The sequence below is a fragment of the Halictus rubicundus genome, chromosome 2 (genome assembly GCF_050948215.1).
Source record: "Halictus rubicundus isolate RS-2024b chromosome 2, iyHalRubi1_principal, whole genome shotgun sequence".
Classification (NCBI taxonomy): domain Eukaryota; kingdom Metazoa; phylum Arthropoda; class Insecta; order Hymenoptera; family Halictidae; genus Halictus; species Halictus rubicundus.
Window position 1 is genome coordinate 25,683,929 of NC_135150.1, and position 14,510 is coordinate 25,698,438.

Here is a 14,510-nt window from a genome sequence, read left to right on the forward strand (position 1 = left end):
ATCAACATTTTGCTTCTATGTTTTTACATATTGCATGCGTTGTTTTCAAATATAATTATGAAATATATCGATAAATTATATATATACATATATATATTTATGTATATACGTACGTATCGTTTAATGCTTATTTCATTATTATCATTATGTTTTCGAATAAATGGAACGATACTGAAGGCGATACTTACTATAATGTTACTCTTCAAAATCGAATTTCAAATAACAGAAATATTTTCGTACTGTTGAAATCAAATTTAATCATGCACCGACGTCTGAAAGCGTATGCATGTAACTTTTGAATCGTTAGCTAATAACAAATTGTAAAAGTTTCATAAAAAGTCTATACGTTAAAACTTGAAGGTAAAGACTACTTCATATGTAAATCCATTTTGAAACAATCGAAGAGTATATGTATTTAGTATACTTTCAAAACTCATTCATCAATTGAGTTCTCGATATGAAAATAGTAATTTTCTTACAAGAATATTACTTGAATATTTTACATTCGCAAATACGCATGTTTTATTTCTTAACAAATAGTTCTCATAAATATTTGAACAATAATTGGTTTATAGGATTCTTCATGTCATTATCATTATATATCGTCTCATTATACTTAAACTTGACCAACTTATGTATTATATAAATACATGATCGTATCACAAATTCTTTTCATAAATATCTGTATCTAGTAAATAGCTGTTGCAATAATTATGCTTTGCATTATATAGAATTGTATGGTTTGTTCAAACTATGAATACAAGACTTAAAATCTGATTGACATTTTTGGTATGAGAGTTGTTATTGATTGTCTTTTCTGTTGTACGAGCTATTAACGCGGTTTCCTTCTTTTGTTAGTAGATGAGGATATCGTCAACGTTGTTTATTTATATTGGAATGGATGCAAAATTAAATAATAATTAAGACCAAGATATAATAAAGATGAACATAACCCATAAATATAGTTCTGACTTTGTACCGAATAAATGATCTATTAAGATGCATATTTCAAAATAGAAACGTATGTAGTTAATCGATTTGACTCTACCTATTATTAAGTAAACAAAAATGTATGAATGAATTTGAACAACCATCGAGTTTATGTACATGTCTGCATATGTCTTTTATTGATACTCATTTACTTTAACTTGGTCAGTAATCAATTTACTGCAACAAGTCAATAATTATTAGGAGCATAATAATGCAGGGAGATATACAACTATAAAATGATGTGTCAATTGTCTTTTTATTTATTTTTTTTTAAAGCTTATCTGCTATTTTGTTTTAAAATATAAACGTAAAAATGGAACAATCATTTCAATATGAATTTCCTTAGTAGTAACCATCGATACGTATCTATTTACAGTGGTATATGTACAATAACGCACACAATAGCAATATAGATACAATAAAAGAATAACTGATTAAATGTGTTTCGAACAATATGATAAAGATGTATGTAACACCAGTATAACAAACAACAATTTGAAATTGAATTTGAAAACGAATTAGAGATACTTGCAGAAACAGAATTGTATTTCTGGTTTATCAGAGTATAGGGTACAGAAAAAACTTTGAACACATTAACTATGATCGTATTGTGTTGAAACTTGAAGCTCGAATTTGTCTCTATGTGAAAAAGAATTGAATATATGGAATTTCTTTATGAAAGAATTATAAATACTCTCCATATGTTTACAAAATACACTGATTCGATAAAAGTATTACACGTAGAGCGCCCTACTTTTCTCATACTTTTTTGGCAACTATTTTCGATCGACTTATGAGAATAAGTAGCGATACGATAAAAAAATTACAGTTAATCTAACAAAATTTAGTTTGATAATCGTGTTACTTACTCCATCATATTTTTCTTTCTTATTATCTATTAATTCATCGTAGAATCGCACTTTGTGTTATGTTCATTCAACTTTCTTATTAATTTCTCTTTGGAGCCAATAAGCGTCTAGCATCATTGTCTTGGAGACTCAGCTAAGCTCCTTTATTATAAAATAATTTGTTAAACGTTTAACGATTTCAATTCAATAAATACTATTTGATATACAATTTCGCTACTATATTTACAAAGAGCAGAATATATGTACATATACATAGTGTACATATACATATGTTTAGTGTCCCTGTAAAAAAAGTTCAGGTTGATTATCTTACTTAAACGTTGTTTAAATAGAAAGAGGCTGCCGGTGATCATGAGTTTTGATATAAAAATGCATCAACAGGAAATTGAGGCAATGCTTAGAGATCAGTTCCATGAAACACTGATGCTAAAAAGTCTTTAGAGACGGCCCCTTTATATTTAAATCTGATTAATTTATAATTTAATGGTAAAGATGATATGCGACAATTTATTGGTATTTTGCTCCAAAGCTTTCTCAATTTATACAAAAACGATAATAAAATGAATGAAGAGCAGATGGAATATGCTTTGGCGAACGTGTGTGTAATCATGCACAACACTATGCTTATGATCCGTTTAATTGATGCATGCGTAAGATAATCTTCCTGATCATTGAATTTAGGACAGTCTACATAATATTTGGTCAAATCACTATCACTCCTTATAGATAGTAACAAGTGACTTTGACATTGCTATTTATTTATATAAATCATTGCTATTACTGTATACTTTTTTTCAACCCACTTCCATCCAATGTCGAGCAACAAATGATTGTCTTTAAAAATTGTGCACAGAGTAAACATACAATTTCGACGTGAAATATATATTGGAAAATTATTAACCAAATCATTGTAAATTTATTCAAGTGAAATCACGCAATTCATTATCGTACGCATAGCTTGTAGTATAATATACCACGAATTCTTCGACGAAACGATTTGAAAATGATTTTATTGTAAAAACCGTGGACGTTGAAATGGGTTAAAAATAAATATAATCTTCTTTCGTACTAATTTCCAATAGCATTAGGCACTGTCAACCCTTCATTGAAGATTCTTCAATAAGTTAAATTCTATAAGGTAACGTCGAATATAAAAATTAGCTTTCAATTGTTATGATAGTTATCGTACGTTAAAAGCCAATATGTCATCGTGTGTATCGAATTCCGTAAAAAAAGATTCATTACGACAAAAACAGTTCTATTTTCCAGGGTATTTTAATTTAGCGAATTACATGATAAAATATAGCGTATGTTCTTCCTACTTACAAAATGTAAATTTTTACAATCCTTCTTTAAAACAAAAGATATGTATTCAACTTCTAAAGATTCGCACCGAAGCGCCTTCTCATTTGATCATAGAAAGTAAGACTTCAATTTGGCTTTATACTATTAACAACATATATAACAAAATTTACAGAGCGTATCATGCGTAGATAAACTTATCTCTTGATTTAGGTCCTAGATCACAATAACGTGTGTACGCGAAAACTTTTACAAAAGGAAAACAGAACGAGGCGTGGTCAAAGAAAATACATTGTCGATGTGGTTACTGTCTGTACTTTTTAAGCAGCAAGATACTCGATTGTGCAGCTGGTAGAATTGTGCTATTCGCTTAATATTGTACTTTCTCAGGGCACTATATACCTCTAAATTTCCTTACAAAGTAGACAAACTTGGAAGTTAGACTATAATTGCTAATTATTACACAACAAATACATTTCGAAATCAAAGAATGTCGCGGATGCCTGCATCCGAGACTCAAAGAGTTTCTACGAGTCACATCCCCAACGAAAAACAGTCTGATATTGTTGATTATAAACGGCGTACTGTGTGTTCGTTACTAGAATTAATTACAATTATTTAAAAACTGTAGCTTCTCACGGCGTACAGTAACAATGTAATAATAATAATAATCATAATAATCGTAATAATAATAATGATGATAATAATGATAATAATAATAATAATAGTACTAATAGTAGTAGTGGTGGTGGTGGTGGTGGTGGTAGTAGTAGTAATAGTAGTAGTAGTAGTAGTAGTTATAATAATAATTATTATTAAATTTTCGATTAAAATGTTGGACAATTAGATGAGAAAGCTCAAATATAAAATTTTCGAATATTTAGTGAACGAATCCAAGTAATTCTCTCATGTAGTAAAGAATAATGAGACTCAAATTCGTTTACAACGTTATTGAATCAATGATGACAAGACATTATTGTCGTTAAACGCATATAATCGATTGAGAAAACATATTTCTACCAACTGTACAGTCACAAAGAGGAGAAACGAAACGAAAACCAAAGAAAAAGGAGCATGAGAGCCATATCTCCTTGGTTGACATCCAGAATGCTATTTTGCTTTCGTTAGATTTATCAGTTATTATCACTTCGCGCGCCTTGGCAACATACACCCTTAAACGCTAAACACGCTTATCGCTTTACAGATGTACGACTTGCTTGATGGGCTATCTTGTGTCCCGATTCAAGACACGTTCCCGTATCGTTCGCTCGACTCGTTATAGTCTTTTCAGTTTTTCTTTCAATTTACTCGATTAATGCCCACATTATACAATCGACCCTTAACTTATTTTTGTGGCACCATTGTGATTCACCTTGTGGTTTACAGTCCAGCTATCCTCTTGTACAGTTTTTAAATATTCTTCTAGCAACGATGCCAAATTACGTCTTTTAAATCGTAACGATTCTTTCACGATATCTCGCAAAAACGCAAGTCGTATATCTAGAGTCCCTTGAATTTGGTGTAAGTGTGAAAATAGTGTCGCGTAATCTGAAACAAAATCACCGGCCATTACTAATCCTGATCGTTTCTTTTCCGACCGTGAGAAACTACAATAAAAATCGAATCGATATCAACTTACTTGTACCTCTTCTTCGTACTTCTTTATATACAAGCTCTCGCACGGACAGATTATGTTTTCTAATGTCTTCCAATTCTTTTTTCGTCAAAACTTTCTCCTTCTCGACCTTTGGTTCGCGCTTTTCCTCGACGTGATTGGTCAACCTGTCGTCGACCGAGTTCTCGAGTTTCACACTGTTTTCAACACAATCGTTCAGAGGTAGCTTATTACACTCATTTTTAACGTTCTCCGTCTTCTCCAATTTGATTTCATTCTTGGGAACGTCGATATTGTTAACAACCGGCATCAGAATCGGTGGAGTATCCATGTGGTTGTTGGTGTGTTCTACCGGGATTGGTTCGAACACCGGTATCGTGGGCATCTCTGCAAGGCCGTTTACCAATTTCTCCGGTGAATTTACCGTTGATGCGTTCGATACACTTGCTATACTCGGTATACTCGATATACTCGATATACTCGATATACTACTGGATATACTGGATATACTCGATACACTCGATGTGCTCGAGGGGTTCACTGTGCTCGGGGAGTTCACTGTGCTCGGCGGAGTTTGATTCAAATCGGCGGCAGCTGGGGTCACTTGGTTCTTTGTGTCGTCTACCCAAGGAATCGGCGAACTCGGAGTGCTATTGGTCGGTGTATACGACGGTCTCCGTACGACAACGTCCTTGGGAATTGGACCCGGCTTTCGTTTGTTTGGTGGCGGTTTCGAAGCTAGCGATCCTCCCCCATCCGAAGTTGGCAGTGTACGTTTCAGGCCGCCTTTGGAAGCCGAAGACGTCGCTCCAACCATGTCGATATCCGCTTCGTCTACCATCATTCTTTTATCTATCTTGAAAGGATTACCTAAAAATTGACAACAATCGACATTACATTTGATTCGACTTTCCGATCTCAATTTTTCGGGATTTTGACTGTCGACGAAAAATTTGTTTCAGCTCTTACTTCAAGTACTTACCAAACATATGCTGCCTCACGGGGACGCTTTCGATCTCCCTTAAAGGCGGAGTCATACGCTTCAAGTATTCCTGATAATTTCCCATTTGTGCTAGAGGCATAGAGTGGACGTAATCATCGTCGAGTAGTTTTGTGTGCAGCAATCCAGGTTGTAAAAAGTTGGCACGCATTCTGACCACTTGATCCAAAAGGGATTTCCGAGGAACGTCGAACGCGTTCCGATAACTGTGCGCGCCTCGCTGTTGATTTCGAACTAATCCAACTACGAAACCACCGAACTCGTTTAATTGATCCCTCAGCCCTGTAAACTTATCCTGCAGTAACGGATGCGAAACCTATCGGTAATGAAACATGCACAATTAGAATTTTCACCATCGACGACGGTACGAGCTCAGAGTCAGAGTCAGAGTCTAAATCGTTTTCCAAATAATTACCAAATCTTTCTTCAGTGGACTTCTTGGAATAACTCTTACTCCGTCCGTTATCGTTGTTGTGCTACCGTTTACTAGATTCTTTGTCATATTAGCTGCAGCGAGTTGTTTGGAGAGAACTTCGTTGCAAAGTCTATCGAATTCGATTTTCGCTTGATTTTTCAGTCGTTTCAAATAATTTAAAACGCTATAGGACAAAGAATTGTCCATATTATCCGGAATCAACGTTTGCGCCAATGGTGCTGGTGCACCCATTCTAGTTAAAGCCCTCCTTAGAGACTATAATCAAAGCATACATGGTATTAATATAACACGCGTAACATACGTGACACACAAACACGTAATATTGCATATATTACCGCTGCATAGTAAGTCGGCATGGTCCTCATGTAATTTTGAAATTGCGTTCTCCATTCGTTGGTTGGTTTCAATCTGTGAACTTTGAACAGCTCCTCTAACAAAGGCAAAAGCACCGGATAATTATAGGGCATTACAAACAAATTCACGCACGTTAAGTTCGTGCTCGCTTTTAAGTATCCAAACGGATGACCCACGTCACTAGATTTATACGAATTGGCTACAAAAACTTGCCAACAGATTGTTGGCTGCTTTCTGGCTAAAATGTATTGTGTTAACGGACTCGGTTCTAACTCGTATTTATCGAACGGAAGATTTTCTATCACCATGGGCTCTTGGCTGGTGCAAGTAAACTTTACGTTTGGATGCGCCGATCTAGGAGGCAGAGAACTAGCACTCAGATCAGGCCAGAAACTTTCGGGAATCGGCCAAAATCCGACTGCAAAACCTTTCTGCGCCGATCGCGGAACATAAATCAGCCTTCTACAAGAATGCCATGCCGTATTTCCAGGTGGTACCATCGAATTAGGCGGATATTGTGCTCGACTTCCGTTTGTCGCGTTATTCTCCTCTTCGTTCTCTTCGTCGTCCGCGTGTTGCGCTTCGTTCGTCAAAGGTGGAGGATCTGGTCCGATCTTCTCAAAGTTGATTACCACACCGGATTGAACCTTTTGTACTAAAGAGTCTATGCACTGCATCATCATTCTAAACGATGTTATACAATACGAACGACCTATAAAGGAATATTCAATTTCTTAATTACCGTTCACGGTACGATATATCGAATCCTGTTGGAAACGTTGTGCATATATGTTATTCGTACCTCCGGTAACTTCGCACATAGCATCTATAGGAGACGAGTCGCTCGCAACTAATCCCGTATCTCTCTCAACAGCTGGCGTTCCAGAGAGCCGTAATACCAAAGAAAATAATCTTTGGTCCCATCTAAATGGCTCCTTTGTCAGCTCAGACCCAGGGATGGGAGAATGCATGGGCAATGTAAACTGTTAACAAAAATTCGAGCAATTACTGAATGTTTTCCAATGAACTTGGCAAATTTACATTTTCATGCTGCCCCTCGAACACTTACATCCTGATTTACTCCACTGTTAGTCGTATACTTTCCTCCATCCGTAATGACAACGATCACAGAGGGCTCCAAGTAAAAGGGACATCTTCCTTGACCATACGTGTCTATGCCGGTCTGCATACGGTTTATATTCAGAACGTCTAAAGCATGTTTCAAAGCTGCACCTAGTGTTGTTAATCCGACGCATTGTAAATTCTTAAGCTCGTTCATAAACGTCGCTAAATTTTCTTTCCAACCAGCCTGGAATAAAAACGAATATATATTTGGTCGGTCAAGCGCAAGTTTTGGAAATGACTCGACCATTAAAACTGTAAATTTGTTATCGAGAGAATTGAATGAAAAATGATGATAAGGCTAATGGATCAAGAAAGAGTTAGTGTAGTTCTGTCACTGAAGTTGTGAAATAATGGAGGAACAAGAAAGACCACTACGCGACATTAGACATTAAGACAATGAAGAATAGCCATGACAAGTTTGCAGGCGTCATTGTCTATTGCATCAACAATATCTTTTAGTTTACTATCCTCGGCTTCCCATGATGATTCTTTATTGTTTCAGGGCCCGGTGTCGCGTAGATTCTCTTTCCACTTCCCTTACCATTATTAAACAGGCGACAGTACCTTAATCCTTATAATATTATTCAACCGTGACCCGTTCTTGAGCCACAAGCCTGATCACCTTACTCGGTCCTGAAAAATGGAAACAAATTAGAACTATGCTGAAAAATAGTTTGAATAGAGATAATACAAGGGCTTCTAAAGGGAGGATAAAGGCACTTGATAAAGTGTGACTAGCACGTGCGTATCAGTTTTGTAAGTTTGACACGCTCGTATCTAAGAGAGGAAGATTTTCATCTGTAAATCCCTGTTTGCATACTGCTACAACGTTGTCTTTTCGTAACAAAATACATATATAACAATTGCATGGCTGTACTTTGTTGCATTCTTGTTGAACATCGATTATTTGGCAAATAGAAAAGACAATTGACTCGATAATCAGCCCAAACAACGCACTGACTTGTTTACGCAAAAGAGCTAATCTAACAACAGAAAACTTAGCTAATCAGCTTTGAAAATTTATAGCTGCTAAATAAAATGTACTAGAGTTTCAGATGAATTCTTTAACATCGTGTTTTGAATGTTTAATTGCGTGATAACAAATGTTTCAATTGTATTTCTGTTGCTTTTCCTGCGAACGATACCTATGTGCGAACACGTTCATCCCTAACGTAACTGTACCTCTATAATCATAACAATGTAAATATATGCTACATAGTCAACATGATATGATGGACTAATGTTTAAACTACATACCATTTCTATTTAAAAGCCATATCTCGTCTAAGTCTGTAGCTAACATAATGTGACGTGTGTGCGTGTGCGTGCGCCCGTATGCGTGGCGCGCGCGCGTGTATCCGTGTATCTGTGGATGGAAAGAGGAGAGAGACGGGAAATATCACAGAAAGGAGAGAAAAGAAACGGACGAAAAGTGCGAAAGGTGCGAAAAGACAAAGATGAAGTGAAATACGACCATACCTTGATGTTCTGAGGCGGATCTTCGAAGGTCAGTAGCATGTAACGATCCCCACGGCTTTCCGGTGATCTCTGTCTCACCTGAAAAAAGAAAGATCAAAAGGCTAAGAGGAAGATCGACGACGAGGGAACCGATGCAAGTCAGAAACAGTTATCCACGTTGCTCTCTCTCCGCGATCAGGATGGCACGAGTCTCGGCGACAACAACGACAATCACGATCACGATCACGATCACGATCACGTCCACAACCACGACCACGACAACACCGATACCTCGGCCTAACCCACGACCGGGAGACAGAGCCGGGAAAGCTGTGTGACTGGCGTACCTTGACGAAAGTCTCCACGGCGCTCTTGGCTACGTCCAAAAGCGTGGGTCGCCCGCCCAAATATGCCCTCTGATTCATGGAGGACGACGTGTCGATCAAAAAGACTATTATGGTCATCTTCGCGAGGCGGACCCGCTCGTTCTCTCGAGGTCGTAACTGCGGCCCGAGACCTCCCGTAGTCAGAACTAGCTAGCTAACAGCCCTACGACAGCGTGGCGCATAGCTGCCTCGACCATTGAACGCTCTCCCGAATACGCTCTCCGAAAAACTTCTTTTATCGTAACGGCGCCCGCTTCGCTCTTACTCTCTTTCGATCTCTTTCTCTTTCTTTTCGCTCCTATCTCTCTCTTTCCCTCTTCCTACATGTGCATGTGCGCAAGTATATGCCTACGTATGTATATATCTCTGTGTGCCTCTGTGTGTATATATGCGTCTGTCTCTCTCTGTGTGTGTGTGTCGGTGTGCGTGCGCGCGTACGTGTGACCGCGTGTGTATATACATATATATGTAATTAGTACATATGTATATATGTGTGTATATATATATATTTATATATATGGGTATATATATATGTATATGTATATAAATATATATATATGTATATAAATATATATATATATATATATATGTATGAGAACGAATCTTTTTCGTTTGCTTCTGCACGGAACCGAGTCTACTGTTACTACTGTCGCGCAGGTTTGGTGCTCGAGTGTGGCTGGTGTAGAGCAGGGCAGGATAGCAGCTGAAAGGCAGCCACGAGCCACGAGATCGTCGCGAGTCAGAGTCGGACAGGTCCGTATGCCAGCCTGTCCGCTTCTTCTTTTCGTCCGGTCCCCTCTCCTCACTTTGTATTCCGGGCCGTTCCTTTATCTTTCTCTCTCCGACGTGCCGCGACAATCTTCCGTCTCTGTTTCACCTCTATAATCTCTGTCCTCCTTGATCTTCCATCTCTTTCCTTACCGTCTGGTTCCCCTCCCTCTTTATCTCTCTTTCTCACTAGTCCCCTCTTTCTTGGTTGCAGCGGAGCGGGTGCGAAACTCGACGTTCTCTCTCCGGTGTCTGGCTGGTCTCTGTTGACGATACTCTGGTTCTGCTCGTGGTTGCAGTACGTCGCGAGACACGTGACCAACAGGCACCTCTTCCGATTGGCGATCCCCCCACCGCGACAATTTTTCTCATTGCTCGTCCGAAAAGCATCGCACATTTCTGCGTTGTGCGAGTGTGCGTGTCCACCGGCGCTGTTTACTCCTGAACCGAATGGCTACTCGGTTTCGTTGAGATACGTTCGTGTGGTCGGGCCTCCATGACCCTTATGAAATTACGTTGCAATTCGATGGTTTCTTTAACATGTTTGGTCATTTCCTAGCTGGTCACTTAATGCTCGTAAAGAGAATATTGACGGTAACGATTTACGGTCTGGGGAAGAAGTTATCGAGACTACGAATTGGATGCACACGCATATACGCACGCCTCGATTGCACAGTGGTCCTGATCTTAAATTGCACTTTACGATTTATATGTACGCCTTTGATAATTACACATTTTCCATCAGCAATTCAATTGTTATAAATTTATTATTATTTCGTTCGCCATTACACTCGAAGAAACTGAAAGTATTAACTGTCTGTTATCTATTTATTAGTACTAAAAACGTATGACGGTATACTTAGTTCATATGATTATTACTTTGACGCCACTATGTATTAACTATACCATGAATAAAAGATGGATATGTTATTTGAACTGGTTATTGCTAATTTTAATTTCAAATCAAATTGACATAACCTTCATTGTGAAAAGTGATATGTATTTCTTGTTAGTTGAAAGCGATGCTTGCAGAAGAAAATGAGAAGATATTTCAATAATTTGTAATCTATTTATCCGATTTTGTTAACACGATTTTATGGTATCTTGAGCACGCGTTTCTCTGTTATCTTGTTATAACATTACTATCTTGTATACAGATGGCATGTTTTTATAGTGTACGTAACTGAAAATATTACCAGAATTAATTATGTTACTGTTTCATTGAAGCGTTATGGAACGAATGTATCCTTGGCCGATTAATTTATACCGGATAGAATTTATGTCATTATTCTTTTTATAAAAATTATATCAATTAGAAGAAATAAGTAACCAATGAAAAAATTTCGTGACAATTATCATCGGTAAACGCAGATTGGACGATTTTGAATTCTAAACCGACCACGTTCGAATGACAAGTTTACATGTGCACTGACACTATATACATTGAAAATACATACATAATGAGTAATCTACTTAACCACTTTGAAATCCCAACACCTTCGTTACATTTTCATAAACAACAATATATGATGTTTTTAGAGTCATATCGATTATAAAATTACGCTTCAATGTCGTTAACAATTATCGCATGTCATGTTTTCAACTAACATTTGGTTTTTTAAGTACACACACGGGATAATAGACGCGATGAAAAGTAAATACGCGTCACCATCTGTGTAAGAACGTTTAAACAAATAATCTCGCAATATTGTTGCAAGATGGCAGCATCATTATGTTCTTTAACAGAACCTCGAAGAAATCGAGCGACTCCCTTGACCAGAGATTTCTATAAATTACTTTACAATTTATTTCTATAAGTTAAATAAACAATACGATAAATAAGAGATCGATTATATAGGAGTTTCTATAAACTCGCAGAATAGCAGAAATGCTATTCGGTATTATGCTTTCATTGCTATACAGTGATATGCCGAATAGACTATTTAGAGACTAGACTAACATATGCAATTCTAGATCACACATTCTAGGATCTACAACGATTATATTGCGCAATATGATTTAGGATTACAAGTTGCGTCTGTTTTATGCGCAAGTAAAATATAAACAATAGGGGTGTATAACTTGATTCCTAAGTTATAATTTACTTACAATTTCATATCGTATATTGTAAAGTATTGTGGACAATACAATTATCAAGATATGGATGAACCGAGGCCGTCGAAGCGAAAAAAATCATCGGATCTGATAGACAAGTTTATAAATAATAGAAAAAATGTACAATCAGTTTCTCATTATGAATCGTCACATTTCCTTTTTTGCTTGATGTTCGAAATTTTTTCTAGACAGCTGAATCCGTCGGCACATTTAATTTCAACAAAAAACGTGTTCGTTTATTGAGCAAATTAAATGATGTTAAAGATGATTGTAAAGGGACATTGTACTGGATGTTTCGTGATGTTAGAGTACAAGGTATTTTCTAAATAATATAGATATTATTGTCCCTAATACATACATACAAACACGTATAAATGTACATATAATTAGACTTTTAATTATTAAAAATGATTTTTCATCTTTCAAGATAATTGGGCTCTACTCTTTGCCCAAAGGACTGCCTTAAAAAATAAGTTACCTCTTCACGTGTGTTTCTGTTTAATGTCAAACTTCTTGGATGCTTCGATGCGACATTACAAATTTCTGTTACAAGGATTAGAAGAAGTTGACGAAGAATGTAAAACATTAAATATAAATTTTCATCTACTGCATGAAGAGCCGAGCGACAGCATCGTTAAATTTGTAAAAACACATAAGATCGGGGCTGTAATCGTAGACTTTTGCCCATTGAAATTACCTATGTCATGGATCGAAAATGTACAAAATAAGCTACCAGAAGATGTGCCGTTTTGCCAAGTAAGTGAACTAATTTTACTATTAATGTTTCAAGTATTAAGTAATAAAACAAAACAACTTGCAAATCTTTTTTTTTCCAAGGTAGATGCACACAATATTGTACCCTGTTGGGAAGCTTCGCAAAAGCAGGAGTTTGCAGCTAGAACGATTAGAAATAAAATCAATACGAAATTGAATGAATTTCTAACAGAATTTCCACCTATTGTAAAACATCCGTATTCGTCGAACGAAAAATTTGAAGAAAATAATTGGAAAATGGCTCTGGAGGACACAGAAGTGGATAGAACAGTAGGTGAAATTTCATGGGCAATGCCAGGATATAAAAATGGCATTAAAGAACTGGACAGTTTTTTAGAAAATCGTTTAAAGAAGTATGCGACCGAACGTAACGATCCTTTATCAAATACCACTAGCAATTTGTCTCCTTGGTTTCATTTTGGCATGATATCGGTACAGCGTTGTATTTTGGAAATACAGACATATAAAAGATTGTATCCGAAATCCGTTGAATCCTTTATGGAGGAAGCTATTGTACGGAGAGAACTTAGCGATAATTTCTGTTTTTACAACGAAAATTATGATCTTGTTGAAGGCGCTCATACATGGGCTATGGAAACATTAAATAAACATCGGTAGCCTTTTTTTATCTATGTCATTATAAATCGCCTCTATATTTTACTATCAATATGCTTTATATACAGGAAAGATAAAAGAAAATATATTTACTCTTTACACGAATTGGAAAACTCCAAAACCCATGATGATTTATGGAATGCTTGTCAAAATCAAATGGTAACAATAGGAAAAATGCATGGATTTTTGAGAATGTACTGGGCAAAGAAAATATTAGAATGGACCAAAACACCCGAAGATGCTTTAGAATGGGCCAATTATTTAAATAATAAATATAGTATAGATGGCTGTGATCCTAATGGCTACGTAGGCGAGTGTTACGATCGTGTCATATGTATAACATTATTTCTCTAATATAGCATTGTAATCAAAGCACGTATTTATTTTTACAGGTTGCGCATGGTCAATATGCGGCATTCATGACCACGGTTGGACAGAAAGAGATATATTTGGAAAAATAAGATACATGAACTATGAGGGATGCAAACGAAAATTCAAGGTCAAAGAATTTGTCTCTCTGTGGGAGAAGAAGGAAACTGATATGAACGTATCCAAATAAACAAATAAGAGTCAAAGAGTTGAGAAATGCGATATTATTAGAAAAATAGATCAGAAGAAAGTAGTACATAGATGCTTATTGGAATAGTTTGCGCTGTTCGAACGACGTAAAAATATCTTACATTATTAAAATAGATTTAGGATC

General features: G+C 36.5%; 2 protein-coding genes across 4 annotated transcripts; one reads left to right on the top strand and one right to left on the bottom strand.

The window, feature by feature from the left end:
• Positions 1-1,316: 1,316 nt before the first annotated feature.
• On the bottom strand, positions 1,317-9,915 carry Ints6 (integrator complex subunit 6). 3 transcript variants are annotated; one of them, XM_076806313.1, is made up of 9 exons: positions 9,497-9,915; positions 9,171-9,248; positions 7,636-7,875; positions 7,369-7,549; positions 6,548-7,278; positions 6,192-6,467; positions 5,759-6,092; positions 4,801-5,646; positions 1,317-4,709 (listed from the first exon to the last, which is right to left on the bottom strand). In XM_076806313.1, the coding sequence occupies exons 1-9, from the start codon at positions 9,611-9,613 to the stop codon at positions 4,501-4,503; spliced, it is 3,012 nt and encodes a 1,003-aa protein (XP_076662428.1). In that variant the 5' UTR covers positions 9,614-9,915; the 3' UTR covers positions 1,317-4,500. The 3 variants fall into 3 exon arrangements, with proteins under 3 accessions (XP_076662428.1, XP_076662429.1, XP_076662430.1); XM_076806314.1 differs by lacking the exon at positions 9,497-9,915 and adding an exon at positions 9,441-9,476 and having other exon boundaries at positions 1,318-4,709; XM_076806315.1 differs by lacking the exon at positions 9,497-9,915 and adding an exon at positions 8,256-8,324 and having other exon boundaries at positions 1,318-4,709; positions 9,171-9,432.
• Positions 9,916-12,260: 2,345 nt separating this feature from the next.
• Positions 12,261-14,366, top strand: LOC143365815 (deoxyribodipyrimidine photo-lyase). Its single transcript, XM_076806366.1, has 6 exons — positions 12,261-12,538; positions 12,607-12,733; positions 12,846-13,174; positions 13,256-13,806; positions 13,876-14,117; positions 14,200-14,366. Exons 1-6 carry the CDS (start codon positions 12,464-12,466, stop codon positions 14,364-14,366), a joined length of 1,491 nt encoding a protein of 496 aa, XP_076662481.1. The 5' UTR covers positions 12,261-12,463.
• The last annotated feature ends 144 nt before the right edge of the window (positions 14,367-14,510 follow it).